This window comes from Carassius carassius, chromosome 16, assembly GCF_963082965.1.
Source record: "Carassius carassius chromosome 16, fCarCar2.1, whole genome shotgun sequence".
Taxonomy (NCBI): domain Eukaryota; kingdom Metazoa; phylum Chordata; class Actinopteri; order Cypriniformes; family Cyprinidae; genus Carassius; species Carassius carassius.
In genome coordinates this window covers 19519829-19545203 of record NC_081770.1, presented here as the reverse complement: position 1 = coordinate 19545203, position 25375 = coordinate 19519829, and the positions used below count along the sequence as shown (strand labels likewise).

Below are 25375 nucleotides of genomic sequence, written 5' to 3'. Positions count from 1 at the left end.
GATATTTCAAGACAGATACAATATTGTTTTAGCACAGATAGACCTATTTCATTATGGGGGGAAAATTATAAAAAGAGTTGCCGTTAAAATGATGTTTTGTGAAACAAAAAGATTTCAAGACATGATTTTGTCTCGAAAGTGGGCGTTGTTTTAGAATTTAATTAAACAGCAGGTGACAGACATTAACAACAACGACGTGTGGGGCAGTTGGCCAAAGCTTATTTTTTTGTCGTAAAATGATGTAATTCATTGCATAAACCTCGTTTTAAAAGTCCCTGCGAGCATGCATGATGTTATCCAGTTATACATGGCAACGCAGTTTCACTTGTCAAAGTCACAGCGAGAGAGAAAAAAGCGGATGCGCCTCAGACTATTCTGATGAGTGTCAGTAGATTCAGTCAATGTGCGATCATATTAGAGGTGTGAGACACAAGCTCGAGCTCGGAGTGTGGAAACCTCGCATCAGCGCTTTGAAATGGGGAGCCGGGGGGTGGGCTGGGGGGCTACACGGTAAATTACAAGAAATACGCGTCGGATCGAAACAACTAAATCTTAAAATGTTCTCTAAAAGGACAAGGGAACTGATAAAGACGCACTCCATGTCAAAGAAGAGCCGAACAGGAAACAGCCCTCTCAACTCTCCATCAGTAAGTCTCACAGCATCTCTCGACTTTTCCTCCTGCCCATCAACTTGAGTGACATTTTCACCCTCGCGCTCATGTTTTCGCTTGGTTTTCGACGTTGGTGGGAAATTTAAGAACGTTTTCAGTGTTTTAAAGTAGAATTCGAGTTGGTTATCTAGACTGTTATGTTATTTTAAAAATAAGACTAAAGGGACGGTCTAAACTTGCTCAGTGTGATATGGCGCATCAAGGGGTTGAGAAGTTCAGGTTTTGCCTTACTTTGAATATTTTTCTCCTGAACTGATTTACTTCCAGGTGTTTTTTAAGGTTCAGTTGAATGTGTTGAATTAAAAGGATGAGATATGATGGGTAATCGTATCGAAAGTTGATTTTCAACGCTCAGTAGCTGGAAATGTTGAAGCGTGGATCAAATAGCAAAAGCTACAGTCCTTACGCGACTAGTCAGAGAGTGAAAAAATCAAACGGCAAAACTAAATTGGACATCTTACCAAATAGACCCAACGTCTGGCTCAAACAGGTGGGTTGTATTTAAAGTACTTTTTTTTTTTTGTCAGTATGCATATTTTAAGCAGTAAATATTTGTGTAACTGCTTGAAATATGCATGTGTGTATGATATGCATCCTGTCATGTGGCGTAACCAGTTGTAAAACTATTATACATGTTACCTTAGGACCTCATATTGAAAGTCTACAAGGAATATTTGTTCTTTTAAAAATTAATTAGATCAAAGTGAATCTCCAACCTCTTTTAAAAGTGAACTGGAATTTGGGATATCACCCTGTTAACACTTATTGTTTTACGTATTGTATTGCATCATTCGTTTGTTGACTAAAATGATGCCGAAATGAGTCCTAATTGATGGGATTTTTTGGTATCTTGGCTTAATATTCATCTTTAATCGCCATGAGTGTTTTTAGGCCTCAGCGGTGCCAGTTAGTGTGGCATCAGCTCTTCGGGGTGTGACAGGAAGTAGGCCACGGTTACACAATTGCTCTTGTGTAAAGAAGTTCTGTTTACTAACAGCCGTCTATTGTAGTCAGTCACACATCTTGTGTTCTATCCGCAGAACTTTCTACCTTAAGACTTGTCATGTTTATCAGTTTGCCCACACTATATCCTTGTTTTTGCCTTTATCGTACAGCTCTCTGCTCTTCAAGAACAGCCTCGGAAAGATGCAGTGGATGCAGTCACCTCTTCATCCCATACTTCCTCCAGTCTGTCTCCCCCTGTCCTAGAAGTCCCGTCTTCCTGTCCAGGCACGCCTTTGGCCCAGCACACTAAGCTGGTTGGCAGTCCGTCCCCAATGGGCACCCTAAGGCGCCCGACTTCCCTGAGTCGTAATCCAAGTGCTGCAGGCTTCCCAATCCAGTCTTGGGTTTTCAGTAAGGGTGCAGGGAAGTCCGTCATCGCCCAGAGTCCCTCGCCCGAGACACCCGAGACTACAGTGGCTATCGAGGTGGAAGACATCCCGTCGTTGTTGCGCATAGTGGAGCGGTTTGCCAAAGCGGTGGAGAAACTGAAAGATGTTGTGCTTGAAGGTAAGATAATAAACTACAAGAATGTGTGAAGTTTTGGGTGAAAACCAGCAGCTGTGGTTGCCAGAAGTTTAACACAAAAAATATGGTAGAAACATTTTGGGTTTTATGAACTGAACTTAAATTTACATTAAAACATTTAATTGACTAATATAATATTAACGTACCAAAGTGTACAATAATATACCTAAAATGGGTTTTGTACATTTTATAATATACTTACAACCACCATAAATGTTTGTAAAGATTCAAACTTCATCACAAACAAGGTTATAATAGTCAGCAAAAATGAAAGTACAAACTGATTAAATGCACGTTAACTTATAATAAAATAAAATCTTAACTTATTCAATACTTTATTTAAAACGTATATTTTAAAATGTTTATTATTATACAAATCATTGAAATCAAACCGTAGACGCATTAAAAATAACTAACCAAATTACAACAAAACTAATAATAAATTATAAACGCAAAAAACTACTAAAATTAAAACATGAAAATGGGAGCAGAAAATAAACTAACAAATGACAGTAAAATAATCTGCATGACTTCATGATTTTGATTTGAATCTTTTGTTTTTTTTAAATCACACCATTTGAAAGAATTTTGTGAATGTCTGTATTTTACTGTAAAGTTACATAAAGTGCTGTAAGATTTTAGTTTTTCACCCATAATAAGAAGTTACCGTTAACCATTTAACAGGTTTTTAACGTAGCATTTTTAGTCGTTTACCGTTATAATTACAATAAAGGGTTTTTTACGGTGTAGTTGACCTGGATGAAATGTTTCCGAAACATTTCCTGGTACTTATTTTCATGTTAGAAACTCCCAACTGTGCTCAAAACTTGTCTGCCACATGACTTTTTGCACGTCCTGACGCAAACATCCCCTTCCGCTGAGGATCATGTGATCATGGAGCAGAGAAGGGGCGGGGCTGAGTTCGCTCAAGAGGCCCTGATCTTCCTGTATCTGCAGTGAGGCTGAGTTCCTGTGGTGCACCACACTGGGGCAGGAAACGGTTCTCTCAGAAAACACCCCCTTCCGCTCTCAGGACTTGTAGAGCAACGTCATTCAGCATCAAGCATGTAGTACTACCCATAAATAACTAAAAATCCGTTATAGTTTTCTGATATTTCACTAAAGATAGACAAAACAGTCTTTTCCCCAAGAGGATCCGTATAAAAAGCACAGTGACGGTAAAACCATGGTGTGTGTGTGTGTGTGTGTGTGTGTGTGTATATATATATATATATATATATATATATATATATATATATATATATATATATGTGTATATATATGTTGATTAATTTTCAGTTAGACCAGTTCAATCTGAAGAGAAATAATTTTAATTTATTAATGCAACATTTATTTGCATGAATCTCTTCTCAATTCATCCAAACCAAACAAATCCCCTAAAAAAGACAACAAAGGCACTCTTCTTGAAGGTTGTTGTTGCAAGAAGTTTTATAATGTGTATATTTAATAATTTTATAGAAATGTATTTCTATTCATTTTCCTATGAATTCTTTTGCTGCTCCAAGTTTGAAAACATCTATGTTATGGTAGTAAATTATTAATATTATACTTGATAGTTGTCCAAAAAATAAATGCTACTACTAATAATAGTAAATTTAGTATACATCTAAGTCATTTTGCCATATTTCAAACATATGGCCTTGGGTTTGATGGTTGATTCATGCCACAGTTTCCACAACTTTATTATTATTGTTTTAATAATTGAACACAAATGGCCTACTTTGTGTGATTGGGGGATAAAGCCAGTTGTTCATGCTTCCCATTACTATAGAAGTTGGGTAGTTTCAACCAAACACAGAGAAACTCAAGTAAGAGGTGTTTTTTGCTTTTGGTTACATTTAGAGCCGTGAAAGGAGGAAGTGGCTTGTAGACGTGTCACAGCAGACCAGAAAGCACTGCAACATTGTGTGAACAAAAGAACGGTCTTGCATCATCTCGACTCTTTTGGGATCACTGCAGATATTTCTCAGCATGATAGACATTGACATGTCGGTTAAAGGGTTACTGGGTTCACGAAGAAATATCTAGGTCATATTGTGCCCTAAAACCAGAAGAAAAATGTTGATAAAGATGAGAAAGTGTAACCTGTCAATTTATTTTGTTTGCTTTTTATTTCTTTGTTTTTGTTTTGTATAATTGTTTATTTATTGAACAAGACAAATTTTTTTTTTTAAATAAGTTATTTATCTTTTTTGTATAATGTAGGGTGAAAATATGAACACCGTATTTATTTACTTATGTCGTTTTGGGTTTTTTTTCTTATGGGTTAAAATATGAACCAGATTATTTTTTTCATAACTTGTATTTGGTTTTTGTCTGTTTTTACGTTGTGGCATTTATTTTCAAATGGGGTGAAATTACAGATTTATTCTTCTTAAAATTTATATTACATTTTTTTTTATTAATTTCTTGCTTGCTTGATGAAATATGGCCCAGATATTGAATTATATTTTTGCTAATTTGATAACACTGTGTGAAGCATTATCATTTGGCACAAAAATCTAAGTTTAAGCAGAAGTCTTAACTTCTTGTGAGCTTGTGCGGCTGTAATCTAGATGTTTATTTTAAGCTGTTAAGAGTCTGATGATAATGTTGTTGATGGTTTTTGGCAGACAAACAGGAGAACCGGCGTCCATTGGCCCATGAGTGTTTGGGGGAAGTTCTGCGCATCCTGCGGCAGGTCATCAGCATGTACCCTCTCCTCAACACGGTGGAGACGCTCACTGCTGCCGGCAAGCTCATCTCACAGGTCAAAGGTTAGAGCAGCCATTTACAGCCATTCTACAGCAGTAATAAGTTTCTGTCATTTTAAAGGGGTCATATGTTGCTAAAAAGGACATTATTTGGTGTAATGCAATGTGTTGATGCGGTTTAAGGTTCAAAAAACACATTTTCCACAATTTACATTACTGTTGCTCCTCTATGCCCCGCCTTTCTGAAACGCGTAGATTTTTACAAAGCTCATCACTCTAAAAAGTAAGGTGAGCTCTGATTGGCCAGCTATCCAGTGCTTTGTGATTGGTCATTACAAAAAAAAGGTATTTGTTGCAACCAGTGGGCACCTAATTACTGATTATAATGACTTGTACTGTCTTTTTATGGTTTGTGTATTGCGTGGTGTGAAGATAAAACCATGTCTGCATTTGTGATCTGAGAAAAAACAAACAAGCACTACTCTACACTGCTCAACTCGTGTTTGAATCATCAGTGGCAAATTCTTTACATATGAAAACGTACTTACAGGCTGTGTGTCAGAAGCGCCAGACATGCACCAAGAGCTTGTAACAGTCCAAAGAGAAAGGAAAACTTGAAATCACACCATATGACCCCTTTAAGCAATTTACTAACAACATTTTTTTTTTTGTCTTTGACTTCAGGATACCACTATGAAGTGTGCAATGAAGCAGACAAGAAAGATTTTGAGAAGGCCATCGAGACCATCGCTGTAGCCTTTAGCAGCAAGTGAGTATGAAGCTCTCGTCAGCAGATCACGCTATCAGCAGCTCTGGGAAAAAGTCCTTGTGACTTTAGATCTTCATAATTGTGCAAACTTTCTCATGATTTTCTTAATTTTTTACTCTGAGATAGGGGTGGTCGCTATACTGGTATGAACGTGACTAACGGTATTATGTTGTTCCACGATATGGATTTTGCTATAATGTGGATGCGTTTATATTCATGATTTCAAATTTCATCAAAAAATAAGTCCCACCACGAACACATCGGTCAAACAGAAAAACATATATGGCAATATTTGGGAAAAAGCCAAATATCGGCCGATATATCGTTTGAGCTCTAGTTAAAACATTCAAATAGATCATTTAAATTGACTATTTCATAATATTGCAATGTTTACTGTATTTTAATAAATAAATGTATCCTTGGTTAGCATAAGAGTCTTTCCAAAAAAAGGGCCTTGAAAATATTCTCTACAAAAGGGGGGTCCGACAGAAAAAGTTTGGGAACCACTGGCCAACTCAAACACACAAACAGTGGAAAAACAATGGCACAATAAATAAAAAATAATAATAAAAGGTTTTCAGGTCTATCCAATCCCTCGCCTTTTCTAGTTGAAAAAGGTTCAAATATATTTTGCCAGGTTTTTTGTGTGCACCACTTTGCTGTATGAATAGATTACCTGGATTTAATTGTACATTTATCAAAATGTGCAGTATGCAACCAGAGAGCAGTATTGTATTTAATTAATACTGTATCCTGCAATGCAGTGTGCTCTACTTGAGTTTCCATTTCAGATGTGATAAATGAAAGTAAATAAAGCGTAATGAAAACGAAAGTAATTTCACCCCATTTGTTTTAGCACTTATTCTTTGAAGTATTTATTTTGATTGACCTGCCAGTGGTGTTTATCTCTCTCTCCATCTCCTTTTTTGTAAAAGAAATGCATATATTTATGAAGTGTGACATTTGATCTTTGAGAAAATCTAAAGTGTCACTAACCTCAAATTTCAATTTTTTTTTTTTTTTTTTTTTTTTTTACTGAAATGTACCATAAATTTGTCCCATGGTGTGACATAGCAAAACTCTATAATACAGAAATAGCAAGACAGATCTTTATTGTTAGACTTTTTATTTTTTATTTTGTTTTTTCATGACTTGTTGGACAATTTCAAGACAAATTTTGCTGTCATTCGTTCAAAACTGCTCAAAATGATACCGTTAAAAGTTGAGTGATATAATGTCTCCCCTACTGCAATATAAAATAATTTAGAAAAAAAACAAATCTGTGGTTCTATTATGTGTGTCACGCCATGACCATAGGACGTTACGTCACACTAATGGACAGAAATGGTAGTTATTAATTTTTCTCTATTTATTTTGATACAAATCATGTTTGTTTTGAGGGGTTTTTAACGTACAAAAAAATGTAATAAACAAAATCCAGTCTTTTAGTCAGTCAGTATGTTACTGAAACTCTTCTAGCCCCCTGCTGCATGTGTGTCAAAGCTAAATATGATTTATATTCAAACTATATTCATTAAGATTTAAATGGATTATTTAAGGCATCATTTTGATTATATTTACTTTCTTCATTGTTCTCTTACGATCTTCTGCGTGGATCCCTGTTAATTTTGTCTATATTTCCGTGTCCTCTCTTCCACTACTTTCTCTCCCTCAGTTCATTCGGTCTCAAAAACAAAGCATCATGTTTTATACTTATTTTCACGACACTTTATAACAGTACAAGTTTTCTGTTAAAAACATCAGAAAATAGTTTAATGTAATTATTGCATTTAAGAACATTGAAAATGGTCTAAAAAGGAGTTAAGCCTGATTTAAAATGTTTTTTTTGTAAATGTCAGCCTTTTTCTGTCAATTTAACGACCTTGCTATTCCGAGCTAACTTGTCATTAGCGGTGAGCAAGACACATTTGCATAATTTTCCATGTAGTTTTTAATTAAAAAATATATAATTTAGGGCAGTCACACCAAAGAACAACAAAACATAACACTTCTGTACTGGTTCCAAAAAAGTAAAATATTTGGACAATTCTGAGACCGAAAGGACCATGTGCTCATGTTATGGGCTTCAGTAACACGATCATGAATGGGGTTCTTCAACTAATTACGGTTTTCTCCGGAATTGGTCGATATAAAATAAGGATGTGGTGTTGCACCAGAGGACATGGGTTTCAGAGACTAAATGTAACTAGTTCCTATTTTTTCACACGTTTGGAGGACAAAGAATTATAACCAATTACTAAAATAGACACTTGTACAGTTATTCCGGAGGTCTTTATTAACACTTCATGCTTTTTCTTTTAATCTATAAAAGTTTATAATTTATTGAACCACGCTTGAGACAGCCACACCATAGGACAAGTTTGAGATTTGCCTCAAAAATGAAATGAATATAACACTGCAGCTTTTATAACAACAGGTCCATGTAGGACAAAATGTTTAACTAGTTACAGCATTTTAAATGATGACAATATTAATTATATTCATTTTTATCTTGTAAGACAGTGAAAATTCCATGTCACATCAACAACCCATATATATATATTAGACACGCATGAAGTGTATTTACAAAAGCAGATAACTTTGTTTTCATTGTATCGATTTCTTTTATTTTGTAAATTTTTTTTTTTTTTTTTTTTTTTTTTTTAACCTAATCAAAATAACCCAATGGCAGTTAGATTGATATTAATTGGAATGCACAATTTTTGACTGGTTAAAAACGGAGTTATCTGTTTTTACAAAAACTTGGATGGATGGACACTAAGGTCATGTGACAACAATCTTGTGTTTTTGCATACAATTTATTTTTTTTAATTTCTATCCATTTATCCACTTTTCGATTTCTTCCAGGAAAAGCACATTCTTTTGGAACGTATTTATGTAAATGCATTTAAATCGATCACTAAATGAATAAATATTTCAAAATAATTTCCAAAGGAACAATTTCCCCTTGAATAAACAGGACAATTTATTGGTTGAGCTTATGTAGTTCAATTAATTTAAGAAGGAAAAAGCACTGTTCCTTTTTTAAAACTTTGGTTTATTCTGTTTATGATTTAGTTTAATTCTATTTTTACCAGTCTAAATTAATCATACATTAAGATAACCGGACTGCAGTGCCATACAGCATACTTTGTGTACATTATGAAATCATCTCTCTCAAAATGCTCTGTTAGATCATTGACATTAATCGTAGCTCTACAGAAAAAACAGGAAGTTGATCTGTGGCTTCTGCTCTTACGCTGACAAACCCAAACCCTCAAAGATCTGATAATTATCATCTCTCATGTAGTATTGCTGTTGTTGTCACTTCAACTTTTCATAACCGTATCAATAAATTTTTTGAATGGCAGCACAAAATGTTGCTCAAATGGTCTTGTTCATGTCTAGCATTAATTTCCTGTGAATAAAACCTTAAATCATGCAGCAGTGCAATGTGACTGTGTTTCTGTGGCAAAAACCAAGCAAAGAGGAAGCTGAGAGCTGGCATCTAATCACCTGCTGGATTCAGAATTTTTCACTTCTTGTTGTTTTTGTCTGTGTGTTTTGTCAGTGTGTCTGAGCTGCTGATGGGAGAGGTGGACAGCAGCACACTGTTGTCGGTGTTGCCATCTGAGAAGAGCAGGGTGAGTGTGTCAGTCTCTGTTCAGAGAGGATGTTGGCAGCAGGGTTTGACTTCTGTGATTTAGAGTCACTGCTCTGTGACGCAGTCGTCCTCCTCTGAAATAAGACTCACATGAACACACATGACCGATGTGTATGTGACCCAATGTGTGATCTAAATATTTGTGTGTTTATTCTCTTGAATGTTCAGTCTATGGAGAACCTCTCGGGTCATGAGTCTTCACACACACGGAGTGATTCATCTGAGCTGGGTACATTGTTTTGACAAATTCAGAAATACAGAAAAGCAGGTCGGAATGCACTGATATAGTATTTTTGTGATGACAACATTTTTATTAATTTATTGAGCTGCTAATAATTGTGATGCTATTTTTTTTAATAAGTCTTGTGCAGAACATATTTTAAATGATTTATAAGAGAACGGTGTTCTGCAGAACATTTAAGAATTGAATAGAACTAATAGTATTTATCCATTATTTTCTAAACTCTCCTGCGTAACATATTTAAAATTATGAATAATATTAAGATAAATAAATATTTGTTGTTGTTATTATTATTATTATTAGTAGTAGTAGTCGTATTGTTATAATAAAAATAACTATAATATAATTCATCATTTTAAATGTTCTCCAGGAGATTTTGTAAAGATCTCTAACAAATAAATTCATGCATATATGAATATTAAATAAGAGATCTTTACTAAATATCCTGCAGAACCTATTTAAAATAAAAAAATATTAACAATTTTATTGTTAATAATAATATTATTATTATTAATATTATTATTATTATTAAGATAACTTGTTTAAATATGCAAATATACAAGTTACTTACAAATATGCAAACTTACAGAATGCGGAATATATTAAAACGCATTATTTTTAAATAATAATTATTAGAGGTAGTATTGTTGTGATAATGATAAAATTATTTAAAATTTTAAATGTATGTTCTGCTGGACCTTAATATCTTTTATGCATGCACAAATAAATATTATTATTATACATTTTTAGATGACTTATTTTATTAACATAACTTGTCTTCTGCTAAACAAAGATTTTTTTTTTCATTAGTTCTACAAATGTATTTTTTCCTAAAATGAAACTCCCATAATTCTATTCTATGTGTGCTGGCAGCGAGGAGCGCTGAAGAGGTAGACATTATCCTGCAGCGCAGTGAAGGAGGAGTGGACTCGGCTCTGACGTATGCTAAAACCATCTCTAAATACATCAAGGATCTGATCGGCTATGTTGAGAGGAAGCTTGCATTAGGTAGGATCACGTGTGGCTTCAGTGATGTGATGGTTGGAGGTAAAATTAGATTTTAAGTATTATATAAGAGACTGAAAAAAAGTGTATATAGTTCTGTATAAAACTTAGTTCTGATTTTAAATCCTGACTGGTTGAGCCATGTCCTGTTGCTACTTATATTTTGCTTGTTTATTTTTACTTTCTTTACTTCCTCTTGCGTCATTTTACTTTGACATCTTAAATTGCAGTGAATCTTTATTAGTTAATGTTTGTACAGAGGTGGAGTTCTCCAAGGGCTTACAAAGGATCTATCAGTCTTGTAAACAGACCATCACACAGGTGAGAACTAACCTCGCTCAGATTCTTTGACATCTTCAGGATTGCTTTGTTTTCTTCCTCATGTGTCTCTTTTTTTTTTGTGTCCATCAGCCACACATGCCCTTCTTCTCCATCTACTCTCTGGCTCTGGAGCAGGACCTGGAGCAGAGCAATGGGATGCATCAGGCGGCCTCCACCCTGCACAACCAGACCTTCATCATGGTACAACACCAACATGTCCACCTTTTGCACTCTTATTATTATGGCAACCATATGAACCATAAGAAGGAATATGGTGAAAATTGGCACACTTGTATTTATGGTCATGAATGGTGAACTTACCAACTCTATAGGACCACCAACAGTTCAGAAATTCACTTTTCAAATGGTTATAACTTTTGAACCCTTTGTGTTAGATAAATGTAACTTTGTACACCTGATTACACTCTTCATGCTGCTTCTGTTTAATAGGATACATTAAGACTCTGCACATTACAGTATTCCATTTTCTTTCTTCACTACTCCTCCTACAAAATTTGTCCAATTCTTCCAAAAATTGGCTTAGATCTTTGATCTTTTGAATTTTGATATACATCTTTGTTCAAAAGTTTTGATGTGGTGAACTTAAAGGTATAGCTCACCCCAGAATGAAAATTGTCATTTAATTACCCTAATGTCGTTCCAAACCCATAAGACCTTCATTCATCTTCAGAACACACATGGCTCCATTTACATTGTTTTCATTCAGATCAAAGCATATCTGCGTGGACCAGGTGACGCAGAACAGCATACGTTGTTGAAGTATGTGATGCTCTCCAAAATGGTGCTATAGGGTGATGTAGAGAAGACAAATTGTTGAATTAAGTAGTTGTTTTCCTTGCACACAAAGTATTCTCGTAGTTTTCTAAGATTACGGTTGAACCGCTGATGTCACATGGATTATTTTAACGATGTCCTTGCTATGTTTCTGGACTTTGATCATGGTAGTATCCTTGCTGTCTATGGGAGGCTCAGAAAGCTCTCGGATTTCATCAAAAATATCTTAATTTGTGTTCTGAAGATGAACTTGTCTTACGGGTTTGGAACGACATGAGGATGAGTTATTAATGACAGAATTTTCATTTGAGTGAACTCTCCCTTTAACTATGTTGACCCAAAATTGGTTCAAAGGCTGTATTTTGTCCAAACTTTTGGTGCGTTCAAGTCCTCCTGGGAAGTTCGTATGCACGAGGTGGATACGAACGGCGGCGGCATGTGCATTCAAGTCACTTTCGTCAGAGCAAGATGGCGGAGTACTTTCTCTTAATTAATAACACAAAAATACAGCAATGTTCTTAAACTCTTGTTCTAGAAAATGAAGAACAAAGAAATGTGCATTAGGTATACTTTGTTTTTTAATGTTTTAAATTCATTTATGAAGCCGCTGCCAACTTTGTTACAAGATGCATTGTTATATTATAATGCCATCATATTATAATGCCGTCGATTAACTTACTGCGCTGTAAATAGAAAAGCCTGACAATATCACAGCTGAATACCTTTAAGTATTGTATGTTCCGCCATGTTAATCACTGACACGCCCCCAACTCGTACAGATTGGGGCTTAAAGAAAATCCCGAGCTCCCCACTGGTATTTACGATATTGTGGTGGCGTTCATGTGCATTCAACTCGTAAATACGATTTATACGAGATGACTTGAACGCACCATTTGATCAATCGAAATGAAACTTTGTTCTGATGCTACATGCTAAAGTTGTAAATGGCTCCAGGTCTTGAGATGAAAGAAATTTTTGCTTGTAACTGAACAATTTGTCCGAAAATCATTTTGTCCGCCATTCTGAATTTTGTCATAAATTGCAATATCTTTTAAACGATTTGACACTGGCGCAAAATTCGATAGGAATCCCCATCAGCTTGTTCTGAAGGTTCCTGACTGAAGACTGAACACTGCACCACCTAGTATTCCAGAGATATAAGGTTTTTTTTTGCAAAAACATTCATAACTTTTGAAAACAGTTCAGAAATTTACCCTGCTTGTGTTTTGCTGACTTATGCTAGTTAGCTTAGCGGGCTAATTGGTTTGCATGCTAAGCAGTTGCCATTCTTTCTAACATGACTCTTCAGCTATCAGGTTAACCATAAGATTCATTAGCAATAAGTTAGATTAGTGTGCTAATTTGATCAATGTTTATTAGTAATTACTTATAAACATACTATTGTACTGTATGCATGTATTTTTATTGTTGATGATGGTTGTTCTTGTGAAAAATGATCTGAATGAGACTTTTTAAAATGCTTTTCTTCCTTTCTTTCCTTACTCCTTTTAATATATTGTCGTCGTCATCGTTATTAAGTTTACATTTTGTTCTAATTGTTCAGTCATAGTTTTAATATCTTGAAATCTGTAGCATGAAGTATTTTGCTGTGAAGCATCATGTGCTTTGTTCATCCACAGCCTCTGCTGCTCCGCAAACAAGAGCATGAGAAGAAGCGCAAGGAGATCAAGGAACAGTGGCTGAAGGCCAAGAGAAAATTGGTAACGTTTCCTTTTATCCCTCTTATGAGCTACCAGAACACTTTAAAGCTCCAGCCAGGAGGAGTCTTCATGCACTAAACCATACGAAACGCTAGCAGCGCAGGTCTGTAAGGGTTGTTGTGTGTTTGAACACAGATGGAGTGTGAGGCCAACCTTCGCAGGGCCAAGCAGGTCTACATGACCCGCTGCGAGGAGTACGACAAGGCCAGGACGGCGGCTAACAGGGCCGAGGAGGAGGGCGGCAGTTCTACCACCAAAACAGTAGACAAGAAGAAACGGCTGGAGGAAGAGGCCCGCAACAAGGTCAGACTCGGCACTCCCACAATACATCTCTAATTTTTTTGCAGGAATAGAGGTTCAGTGGTTAACAGGTTGTGTTTTTGTGTGGGTCTCAGGCTGAGGAGGCAGAGGCCACATACCGGACTTGTATCGCAGATGTCACCACTCAACACCAGGAGCTGGAGCACATGAAGGTCACGGTCCTGCGGCAGATCCAGGAGGTCATCAAACAGAGCGACCAGACCATCCGCTCGGTAAACTCTTCACACTCACTAGATAAAATCAAACGGGTTTTATTCATTACTTATTGATCTTTACATCTCTATATAAAAAAAATAAATAAAACCCACAAATGAAATTGAGGAGCAACATCAGTTTTTTTTTTTTTTTTCGAAGGGTATTTTGCACAAGACTCGCTTAGACTATGACCCAAAAATCTATTAGAGTACACATTATAAAATACAAGGGAAATATTTCAACACATAGTAAATATATCAGGGAGGTATGCAAAATTACAGCAAATTTGTAAGGGAAAAAAAATTTAAATACAACAAGTATTAATATTTTTCAATACAGCTCGGATGGATAGATATTTGTAATATAAAATGTATATTTTTGAATTCCTGTGTTTTAAAACACAGGAAATGTATTTGAGGATATTTCTAAATGTAGCAAATGTTTAAAGACATTTTTATATTAAGCAGATATTTTTGGGAATATTTTGAGATCCAGCAAATATAAATGCAGAATTAAAATGAAATCTCTTCAATATAGAAATTAGATCAAGAATCCATTTTAAAATACAGTTTAATGGCTGGTAATATTTATGGCTAGTCAATTTCAAAGTCATAAAGTTGACTTTAAACTCTCAAGATATTTGTAAAGCTAAATATGTTTTGAATGAGACCCTTTTAAGGTTGTTTTTCTGTAGTATTTTGTGTGTATACTTGATCAATGGCCCTGTCATGCAGTACTCAGATTAACATGGTCAAAAAAAATTCTCACCAAGAAAACTTTCCAATCCAAATCCATCTTGAGCAGTTTTAACTGTGTGAAACTCTTTCCAGGCCACCATCTCCTACTACCAGATCATGCACATGCAGACGGTAGCGCTGCCGGTGCACTATCAGACGCTGTGTGAGAGCAGTAAACTGTACGACCCGGGACAACAGTACGCCACGCACGTCAAAGACCTTCAGATGAGTGAAGAGCCTGAGACGCATTACGAGTTTGAGGCCTACTCTGCCTCCTCCAGCCAGTAACAAACACTCCTCTTGCTTTCAGACATGGAATATCTTGGAAGTGGATGTGAATATTATAGTGAGGTGTTGTCTTGTCTTGAATTCAGGCCGTCAGTCAGAGTTCGTGCAGACAGCGCTGACGCTCACAGCAGTGCTGAAGCCCCGCCCACCGCTGGAGAAACGGGAGATACGAGCGCCTCTCACAAAGAGGAACACAAGAGAGGTATGTGCAGTGATATATGCAGGTATGCTCAGTGCTTTCAAAAGGTGCTTGTTTGGATTAGATTTTTTTGGTATGTTAGGAATATCTAAAATATTTGCGCAAATGATTCTGAATTGTTTTACTTTTCAGCTCGAGGTCAAATGACCCACAAATCCTGGGGCTCCACAGTGAGCGACACAGACAGTGTGGAAGGAGGAAGCGGCCTGGGATCCCCCACTACCAGCACAGGTAAAACTTCCTGCCATGACTAATAAAACAAAAAAAGGACGGGGGGGGCGGTAAACAAACATGATGATTTATTACGTACTTTGGTTTTGACGTCTCTGTTCAGTACGTTTCGGTACAACAGGAGGAAAAAACTAAACAGGTTTGTTTTTTTATTTAACAATGGTTTACAGAACAAATGGCTCTTTCTTTAAGGAAATTTAATTAAACATGTTCTTGGAGATAAAAACCCACCTCAACTTTTGCTCCAAACTATACAGAGCTCTTTTCCATTCGGCTACCTTAAGGTTACAATTAACAACAGATCCCAAACTTGAATTCAGTTACTATTTATTTTTAACTTCAACACTCAAATTATAAAATGATATACAAACATTTCAAAAAAAAATTATTTACTTAACTTTTAAATTATCCAATTTGTCTTTGTTGTTGAAATGTAGTAATTTACAGGGTCATAACTTGTTTCATAAAGTATTTATTTAAACATATGCATTAATTTAGACATCATTAACCGGTAAAAAAAAAGATGAAATAGGCCTAAAGTGTAATATTTTACAAAATGCTCTTCTCTAGACCTCGTTTCTCTAACTATGGACACTGAAGACTTGCCTGAGGTAAATTAAATGCTACGTGATGTTTCGCTTGCAAGCTGTTTTAATGTCTTTCGACGGTTGAAACGCTTAGGCCTATTGAGCGATTACGCAAGGGATGAGATGTTCATTCCTGTATATTTTGCATTAAAAGTAGTAATAAAGATGAAGGGATGATTGCGTTCTGTGCTTCCATCCGTTAGGACTGAGGCGTTAGTTTACAGCGATATGTCGCGCCACATCAAATACCATCAAAAATGGCCTGTATTGTCTGAATTTCCTGAAAATTTAATGATTTGTATCGAACCGAAGACCCATACCGACAGTTTTCGGTACAAATACATGTACCATTACACCCCTAACGAATAAAAATAAGTGTGTATAATATATTTTCAATTTGCATTAACAGTTTTTATTGTTTTTTTTTTTTTCTCTAGGTGACATAAGTAAAATGACCCGAACATCATCGACAGGAACCATGTCATCAAACGAAGACGCAGATGAGAAAGACTCAAATGTTACTTCTTTCGAAACGCCAAGTAAGACAAAATAGCACACAAGTGTTTTCCTTTCTATTCTGTGCCTGTCCTCCAGTTTCTCACGGTCTGCTCAACGTTTTCCAGATATAAACGGCATCGAGCCTGAGATCGTGGTGCCCACCGGCCCGTTCAGGAACGTGGGTCTGTCGAAAGCCGCTCAGACGCACAAACTGCGTAAACTGCGCTCCCCGTCCAAATGCAGAGAATGTGACAGCTACGTTTATTTCCAGGGAGCCGAGTGCGAGGAGGTGAGGTCACGCCGGCTGCACTTGGGCCTCGTGTTTGAAATAAGCCGGGCTTAGGAATAGGAATAGTTCACCCAAAAACGGAAGTTCAGTCATTAATTACTCACCTTCATGTCGTTCCAAACCCGTAAGACCTTCGTTCATCGTCAGAACACATTTAGATATTTTTTTATGCACTCTGAGAGCTCTCTGACCCTCTATAGACAGCAAGGATCCTTGCATGATCAAGATCACATGTTTGGAGAGTATCACAGATGTGTTTGATACGTTGTCTACGCTTTATGACACGGAGGAGACAAATTGTTGAATAGTCTTTTATTTTTTTTTTCATAGCTTTGTTGAAGTGGTTGAACCACTGATGTCACGTGGTTTATCTTAACAATGACATTGCAACATGTCTTGACCTTGATCGTGTAAGGATCCTTGTTGTCTGTGGAGGGTCAGAAAGCTCTCGGATTTCATTAAAAAATCTTAATTTGTGTTCTGAAGATAAACGAAGGTCTTATGGTTTGAAACAGAGTAATTAATGACAGAGTTTCTATTTTGGGGTGAGCTGCTGCTCTAAAGTCTGATTTGCTCTTGGCAGTGTTTCCTGGCCTGTCACAAGCGCTGCTTGGAGACTTTGGCCATTCAGTGCGGCCACAAGAAGCTCCAGGGTCGCCTTCAGCTGTTCGGGCAGGATTTCTCTCAGGTGTCCGGCAACAGTCCTGACGGCATCCCCTTCATCATCAAGAAGTGCATCGGCGAGATCGAGAGAAGAGCGTTGAGAATGAAGGTACCTTCAGATCCAGCAGGTCTCAGCCAATGGAAATGCAGGATCGTGCTGATGGTCCTCCTCTCTGTCAGGGTATTTATCGCGTGAATGGGGTGAAGACGCGGGTGGAGAAGCTGTGCCAGGCGTTTGAGAACGGCAAAGAGCTGGTGGAGCTGTCACAGTGCTCGCCACATGACATCAGCAACGTACTGAAGCTGTACCTGCGGCAGGTGAGCCACCACTGCATCACCACATTCATGAAAAATCATTCTTATCATAATATTGTGGAAATGGCATTTTGGGGTTTTCTATATTATTATTATTATTATTATTATTCTCTATTATACGAAAATGTAATAAAATTATATTGTAATCGACTATTTAAGTTTGCATTTTTGGTTCACCTGAACATAACTAATTTAATATAATATCATTTGTTTTGTATTTATTAATGCAACTTAATCAAAATAATTAATGTATACATTGTTCTCTTAAATCACATTAGAAATTATAACAAAATTTGCATTTGTAGAGTTCCCTCAAATAACCCAAATGTATATTTAAAATGTAATTAAAAACTTGTCTAAATGATTTATTATTAATAATGTTTATTGCATTCCATTACATTAAAATTGTTATTAATAAAAATGTAACTATTAGCATTTTTGGATTCCCCAAATGTAACTAATTTATTAATATCTTTTTTTTTTAATGTTCAGTTATGTTAATAAAGCAAAAATCCAAACGTATTGTCCACACGCTCCATGTAAATGATCCATACATTTTTTTTTTTTTTTTTTAATGATGCAACGTTTTGACCATCAGGTCTTCAAGAACAGTTATATTAATTCATAATTAACAATGTTTTTTTTAATTAACTAAAATTATGAATATTTATATAAAATTACATTTTCTGTTTTTAATATATTGCAACACTGCATTTTTGTTCAACAGATCCTTTAACTGTTCCCTGTGACAGTAAACTGCACTCATTGTGAGCAGTGGCTTTCATATCCTCATATGGTCACCAAAACGGTTGTTACATCCTTATTTTGTATTTCTGTCTGTTCCTCAGCTTCCAGAGCCCATCATGCCCTTTCGTCTCTACAATAGTCTGATGGGTCTAGCAAAGGAAAGTCTGGCTGTAGTGGGCCCAGAGGGAGCAGAGACGGGCAAAGGGCCCGACCTGGTGGACCTCGGCCCTGAGACAGACTCTGAACTCTTGGCCCTCGTGGGCAGGCTCAAGAACCTCCTCAAAGAGCTGCCCAGACCAAACACCACCACTCTGCGCTACATAGCACGCCACCTGAGAAGGTACAAAGCCTAGAATTGACTTCCTCTAACATTTCTGACTCTGCCAAACTCGGTTTATCAAACACTGATTATTTGGTTAATGTCCCTCTGTTTTCAGGATTGCAGAACTGGAAGATGACAATAAGATGAGCCCGAGTAATCTTGGCATCGTGTTTGGCCCCTCACTGATGCGGCCCCGGCCCTCGGGGGCCACGGTGTCTCTGTCGTCTCTGGTGGATTACCCATATCAGGCCCGCATAGTGGAGACCCTCATTGTGTTTTATCCCGCCATTTTCCATTCGGACTCCAGTCGGTCTGCAAGCGCCAGCAGCGCCCACACACAGTCTCTACAGCAGGTCTGAGATTCATACGCAGTTGATCAGATCTCTCCTGTTGTGCAAGCGGTGCGTTTTAATGGGAGGTCCACTGGTTAAACTGTTAACGCTGAACAAATGTGATGTTTTTCTCCTTGCAGGAAAGCAGCATTGATGGCGAAGAGCACTGTATGAATGATGAACAAGGAGTCGCAGATGAACCCGGCGCTGCAGAGACGGACAAGTTAGAGAGCCATGGTATTACAGACTTTTATTCCTAATATTATTGGTTTACCTTCTTCAGATGCATTTTGTGTATATTTAGATTTATCTTTTTTATAGATATATATTTTTTTTAAATGTTATACATTTCATTTGTTTGAATTCATATTTATTTTTAATATACATTTTTATATAAATAGTCATAATCTTTCAATTTTTAAATAACTTTGTTAGTTTTTCACTTTATTTTGCCATATTATATACACACTTACATTAGCCTTTCATATTAAATGTATTTCAAATTCATATTTATGAATATATATATATAGAATTCAATTACACCATTATTTTAATATTTAGAAATATTAGAATTGTATTTCTATTATATCTTAATTTTTCCTTTTCCCCTTTTAATACAAAAATATAACCTCTTATTAATATTTTAAACCATTTTTAAATGCATATTTTACACTTTGTATTCTATATTTTTCATTTGCTTTACATGTTGTATTTTTAATGTACATACCAATATATTCATGTAAATGTAAGATTCATATTTAAATCACCATTATTTGGACTTTTTTTTTTATACTCTAAGTAGGTGTTTAGCTTCATTTGACTTATACATATTACTTTAATTTCAATGAGAAGTTGTGCATTCAATCAAATAATAATAAAAAATATATATATATATTATATATAATATCTACAGTGATCTGTCATGTGTCAGCAGAGAGTTCGACGGGAACACTTGGTTCTCTGGATCATAGTCTGGACTCGGATTCAGAAGCAGACGAGGAACAGACCAGAGGTGATCTTCATCCCCCCAGTCCTACAGACCAGGCACTCGACTCTACCACCGAAACCCAAATGAAACCACCCATCCTCCTGGTGAACCTGCAGTGTCCCTCCAGCTCAAACCCCAACAGTGACCCCCCTGCCCCCCCTGAGAGCGAGCCGCCTGAGTTAGAGGAACCAGAGGAAGCGCCCACAAGCTCGCTGGCAGCGTTAAACATCAGTCAGAGTAACACCACAACACTCACTCTCTGAGTTCACCACAGCATGGGCTTATCTGTAACGTCCAGTCTGGGGTTTTTTTTTTTTAGATGCATTTTAATATTTAAAATACTTCTGCTTAGAATCCAGCAACAATGTTTCAAATGGTTTTTGGCTTTATCTTACAAAAACAGCGGTTCACCTCCAGTGTCTTCATGCTTTGTATCTTATGAAATCATCTTATACTCCAAGTGTCGAAGAATATCTCTGTTGTTAGTTTTATGTTTGCACTTGTCTTTTAATAATAAAAAAAGAGTGATTTCAAAAAGTATCAGTTTACAGCCAATGCAAACTAATGTCATGGTTGCATGCAAATCAGATTTAAGGGAAGGTTATCAGATAACATGCTAGCCAATGAGTTCAGGAATAGTAGCAGTTTGGTGTGTTAGTGTGTATTTGCACACACGTTTGTCACCTTCCCTTTCTTCTCCCCATCACGACAATGGCTTTCAGAAAGAAAAAGGTGAGTGCTTGTGCTTTCTTTACTTTCAGGTTTTGAGGCTAGTGTTCACAGCTCATTTGGGACCAAACTAACAGCATTTTTTTTTTTATATGGAAAGATGTCAACACAGATGACACACAGAGACAGAATAGCAAAATAATTTATTAAAGTTCACATTCAGCAGTTGGAGAAAGTTTCAAATCTGTTGAACAAAAGATGAAACTAATATCATTTAATGTTAACATTTTTAAGGAATTAAAGAATACAGAATATATATATATATAATTAGTTGTGAAGGCACTAAAACGACACTTAAAAACTACATAGACATTAAGAAAACAAAAACTAATTCAAAACTATGTACTGAAGACAATATAGTAATGATACTTAAAGGGATACTCCACCACAAAATAAACATTTTGTCATTAATCATTTACCCCCATGTTGTTCCAAACCCAGAAAAACTAGCTTTCTAATCTTTTTGTATTCTGTTGGTTTTCTTTTCATTTATTATACAATTAACAAAAGCAATTAATAAAAAAAAACTAACACTAGCTTGCTCTATTCTTTTTCTATTCTATGTTTTATTATATTATTTAAAAGCCCTAGCTAAGTGTACTGCGTTTAAGCTAACTGAGGACTTGTTATAGCACCTCTATATCATTGCTCTTTTGTTGATTTTGATCGCTTCCGTTGTCCTCATTTGTATGTCCCTTTGGATAAAAGCATCTGCTAAATAATGTACATTTTTATTTTGGGGGTGGAGTATCCCTTTACCACTGATTCACAGATTTGAATCTTGAATTTTTAATTGTTGATCTACAAATACTCCAAATAAACAAGTACTACCTAAAGCATTACTGGACCAGTCTGTATGTGATGTACCGTCCAGCAGTTTCACTCGGTCTGATGATCTTAACAACCTGAAGAACATGCCACAAGTTACTTGAACACTCAAATGCTAAAACTAGAGATTTTAAAGTCCCGTTCACACCACCGATGACGACGACAACACAGAGCTACAGAATCCCATGCATTTTACATTTTTGAGCTGGTAATGGAACATTGCAAGAACAGCGATGCAAGTGAAGTGACAAAAGTTGAGAATTATTCAACTTTATCACGAGCGATAACCTAATGGGAGTTTTGAATCTGTCAGTGGCGCTCATGACAGCATAGATTTCCTGAGTGATTTCAATGTTTTATATGATTTGACTGTAACCACATACATTGATACAAAAAAATGAGTAGAAAAGAAACCGTTGGCTATATAAGTGAGTTTGAATGATACATTGATGTTTCAAATTGTTCCTTTTATGATGCAGTGAGCAGTTTAGGTTAATGATTTAACGCACAGGCACTGCTGTAGTTTATATGACACTCTCCAATAACAGAATGGCACTTTTATGTCTTATTCCTAGTCCTATTAGAATGATATCTTAGTTTTACCAGCAACATATATAGTTTGTGATTGCATTTTCTAAAGATATGTCAAGCCAATAACCAATAACATCAGGGCGGCAGCAGTAGAAATGCCCAAAAGTGTCTTCACAGCACGAGTCTAACGACGAAAAAGTCGCTGGCAGTGTGAACGGGGCTTTAGAGAAGTGAAAACAAGAAAATACACATTCGAGTTCCTACCTGGCCTCTCTTTAAGCCAAAGTAACGGGCAACAGGATCCCCGGCTTGAATTCTGGGAAGCTGGCTTTCCTTTAGTTTACTGGAGAGGGGTTGGTTAAGGCTCAAGTACCAACTACTAAACCATACAACTGAATCTAATAAATCAGGGTTCATTTAGTCAACTAAAAAAAATAAAACATTTGTTGCCTAAAATGAACACAGGCATTCACTTACATAGTAAACACCCCCCCCCCGTTTGAAAGAAACCCATACAGGTGTAGAACGACTTGAGGGGAGAGTAAATGTTGACAGTTTTCATGTGTGTTAATCCCTCCAACTGAAATTATTAAATGTTAGTTGCCAAGGCAAGATTTCTCATTTTCATTTAACTTAACTAAAACTAGAAATAATAATAAAAAGTAAAATAAGAAGAACAAACACACACACACACACACACACACAAAAACTATCATTGTTACTAACTAAACAGTTCTATAAACTTTAACCAAAACTCAAAGGATACTACCGTGCCAGCAACTCTGTCACTTCCTCTTTAGTCATGACTATGTGCTCTGGAACAAGCTGAAAGAAATTAAAACACATTATTATTATTATTATGCAAACTACATTAACATTAATGTGCAATATTAGCATTTTGGAGCAAATGGCCAAATAAGTCAATAAAAATCTAAAATGCCTAAAGCCCAAGGCACTGCACCAGTAAGACCACTGCATGTCACACTGTGAGACATGGATCTAATAAACTTGGGAGTGACGTGAATGTAGACTATGTGATGATATTAAATCATACGACCAGACAACGCACATTACTATACAAGAATAAATGTCATCAGCATGCACTGGTGGTAAACAATAAGAGCATGATAAATCACACTTTAGCAGTTGTGGTTTTTATGTGTGCTGAAAAAAGTGGAAGTGGCGAAAGAGGAAGGGATAAGAGCTTTGAGTTTGTTGCGCTTTTATTGGCTGGTCAGTAAACGTGGATTGTAACAGCAAACACCCTGTATGCGATGTTTCTGCTGAATCGTATTTGGTCGCAAGACCGTGACAAGGGCCATCTTCGAACCTCTCTCACTGCACGACACAGGAGCCATGAGCACAGAAATAGCCACGATTGTTTCACAATATCAGTCTTGTCGTCTGGGACAGCCGAAAATCCTGCAGTGTGTTTTGGGCTTTAAAAGAGATCAATATTATAAAAGCACACTTCAGTTTTTTCGTATGTCTCTTTAAATGCATGAACTCTGAATTCTGATTGGCTGTCAATGTTTTTATCGTTTATAAGTTGAGGGGGGGGGTCGTTCTTCAAGTCATACGAATGATATTCCTAATTACAGTTGTAATGTGAACCACCATAGACCACCATTTCGAAAAATTCATAGTTATCATTATGATTTTAGCACAGATGGACGATGACGTTGGAATCTGACCGATTTTACTTTTAGCTGATTTACAGTCAAACCAAAATTTATTCAGATATTTCTCACATTATCACAGTTTATTCACCTATTGTTTAGAAAAGGGTAATAAAATGACAATCCTCAAGAGTTAAACTGTGTCAGAAGTTCAGAACAAATTGATCTTGATAATGTCAGATAACTTTGATAGAAAGGTATGTAATGGTTAAGATAAAATAGATAAATTTAAGTACACAGTTAGATAATACCAATCTAGGTTAATCAATGACCAAGCAATACTTAATTTTGTTCAGTCTGTGGTGTAAAAAGTCTAAATTAGCAATTAAAGAAAAATACTACAGCAAAATATGGTCAGGTCAAAGTGTCTGAATAATTTTTGGTCCCATATTACTGGTAGTAAACTGTATGAAGATTTTTTTTGGTATGTCACAGTTTACTTTGTTTTAATATCCTCACTTACATAAGTGAACTATAGTGTCCTGCACCCACTAGTAAAAAAATAAATAAATAAATAATTACATCTGGAATCAACACAGTTTTGGTTTGACTGGACTGTAAAAACACTGACAGCCAATCAGAAACGGCCTCCTCACCTCGTGCTCGGTGATGTTTATCAGAAGCTCCTGCTGAAGAAACTGCTCGAGTATGTACTTAGGCGCCATGTCCACCAGAGACTGAAATTTCAAAAACAAACACAAAGTTTAAACGCTTTAACAGTCAATGCTGCTCTGAATGTAATTGTGTATGCTTGCGTCACCTGTTTGGCGGAGGGCGTCATGCCCATCTGGACTACAATGATTGCCCTGGTGATGTTTTCTTCTTGCATACGCTGGCAATAAATCTTTATGGTCTTGATGCCCACCTTCGGTTCCTCTGAAAGCAAGAGCACGGCAGATTTGATCAATCATGCGCTGCTCGGCGGTCCGTAACGGACGAGTTCAACACGAGCTGGGCTTCATACCGGGGAAGAACACGAACATCTGGTCGGTGGGGTCGTCGTTGTGGGCGACCAGGACCGTGAGATCGGTTCGTCGCGGTCGGCCTTCGCTGGGTTTGTCTCCAAACTGGCTTCTGAACTCCTCGAGAGTCTGGTCCAGTTCATCCTGCGTCACCAAATAACCACGATCGTGACACAACTGAAAGATTAAGATAGATATCAAAAGGACATAATAGCATTTTCAGTTATTTGGATGCGTACTGTGTGTTAGGAGATCGTGAAACGCGTGCGGATCCGAATCAGCGTCACAATCAACTGTCCGCGCGACATGTAAACAAGTCATATATGGCCTTTAATTTACCTGCATTATAGTTTTTCTAATTTTCCATAGTCTGTAGGTCTCTTCCTCGTCATCCATATCTCGTTAAAAAGAGGAAAATATTACGATAAAAACAGACCGCTTATTTGAGCCAATAAACTCCACGTTAGGGTCCCGTTTCTGACGGCGCATATATTTGACGTCAG

General features: G+C 36.6%; 2 protein-coding genes across 6 annotated transcripts; one reads left to right on the top strand and one right to left on the bottom strand.

Annotated features, from left to right (window-relative positions):
• The first annotated feature begins 209 nt into the window (after positions 1-209).
• LOC132159824 (rho GTPase-activating protein 45-like) lies at positions 210-20690 on the top strand. 5 transcript variants are annotated; one of them, XM_059569440.1, is made up of 23 exons: positions 210-647; positions 1787-2183; positions 4835-4978; positions 5600-5684; positions 9256-9328; positions 9517-9577; positions 10463-10597; positions 10854-10915; positions 11006-11116; positions 13351-13431; positions 13567-13734; positions 13827-13964; positions 14778-14968; positions 15059-15174; positions 15304-15402; positions 16427-16528; positions 16613-16776; positions 17360-17548; positions 17620-17757; positions 18603-18841; positions 18939-19176; positions 19296-19392; positions 20090-20689. In XM_059569440.1, the coding sequence occupies exons 1-23, from the start codon at positions 402-404 to the stop codon at positions 20404-20406; spliced, it is 3591 nt and encodes a 1196-aa protein (XP_059425423.1). In that variant the 5' UTR covers positions 210-401; the 3' UTR covers positions 20407-20689. The 5 variants fall into 5 exon arrangements, with proteins under 5 accessions (XP_059425423.1, XP_059425421.1, XP_059425422.1 ...); XM_059569438.1 differs by having other exon boundaries at positions 20069-20689; XM_059569439.1 differs by having other exon boundaries at positions 211-647; positions 20087-20687.
• A 293-nt stretch (positions 20691-20983) lies between these two features.
• On the bottom strand, positions 20984-25375 carry LOC132159823 (DNA-directed RNA polymerases I, II, and III subunit RPABC1). The gene is made up of 8 exons (XM_059569437.1): positions 25212-25375; positions 24875-25049; positions 24671-24786; positions 24507-24587; positions 22998-23056; positions 22496-22574; positions 21704-21777; positions 20984-21056 (listed from the first exon to the last, which is right to left on the bottom strand). Exons 1-7 carry the CDS (start codon positions 25266-25268, stop codon positions 21712-21714), a joined length of 633 nt encoding a protein of 210 aa, XP_059425420.1. The 5' UTR covers positions 25269-25375; the 3' UTR covers positions 20984-21056; positions 21704-21711.

Coding starts and splice junctions, on each gene's coding strand:
- LOC132159824 (XM_059569438.1), top strand. CDS start 402: ATGTGCGATCATATTAGAGGTGTGAGACACAAGCTCGAGCTCGGAGTG. Junction 14,969..15,058: donor TACTCTGCCTCCTCCAGCCA/GTAACAAACACT, acceptor TCTTGAATTCAG/GCCGTCAGTCAGAGTTCGTG. Junction 18,842..18,938: donor ATAGCACGCCACCTGAGAAG/GTACAAAGCCTA, acceptor CTCTGTTTTCAG/GATTGCAGAACTGGAAGATG.
- LOC132159823 (XM_059569437.1), bottom strand. CDS start 25,268: ATGGATGACGAGGAAGAGACCTACAGACTATGGAAAATTAGAAAAACT. Junction 24,787..24,874: donor GATGTTCGTGTTCTTCCCCG/GTATGAAGCCCA, acceptor TCTTGCTTTCAG/AGGAACCGAAGGTGGGCATC. Junction 22,575..22,997: donor ACAGAGTTGCTGGCACGGTA/GTATCCTTTGAG, acceptor ACCCCTCTCCAG/TAAACTAAAGGAAAGCCAGC.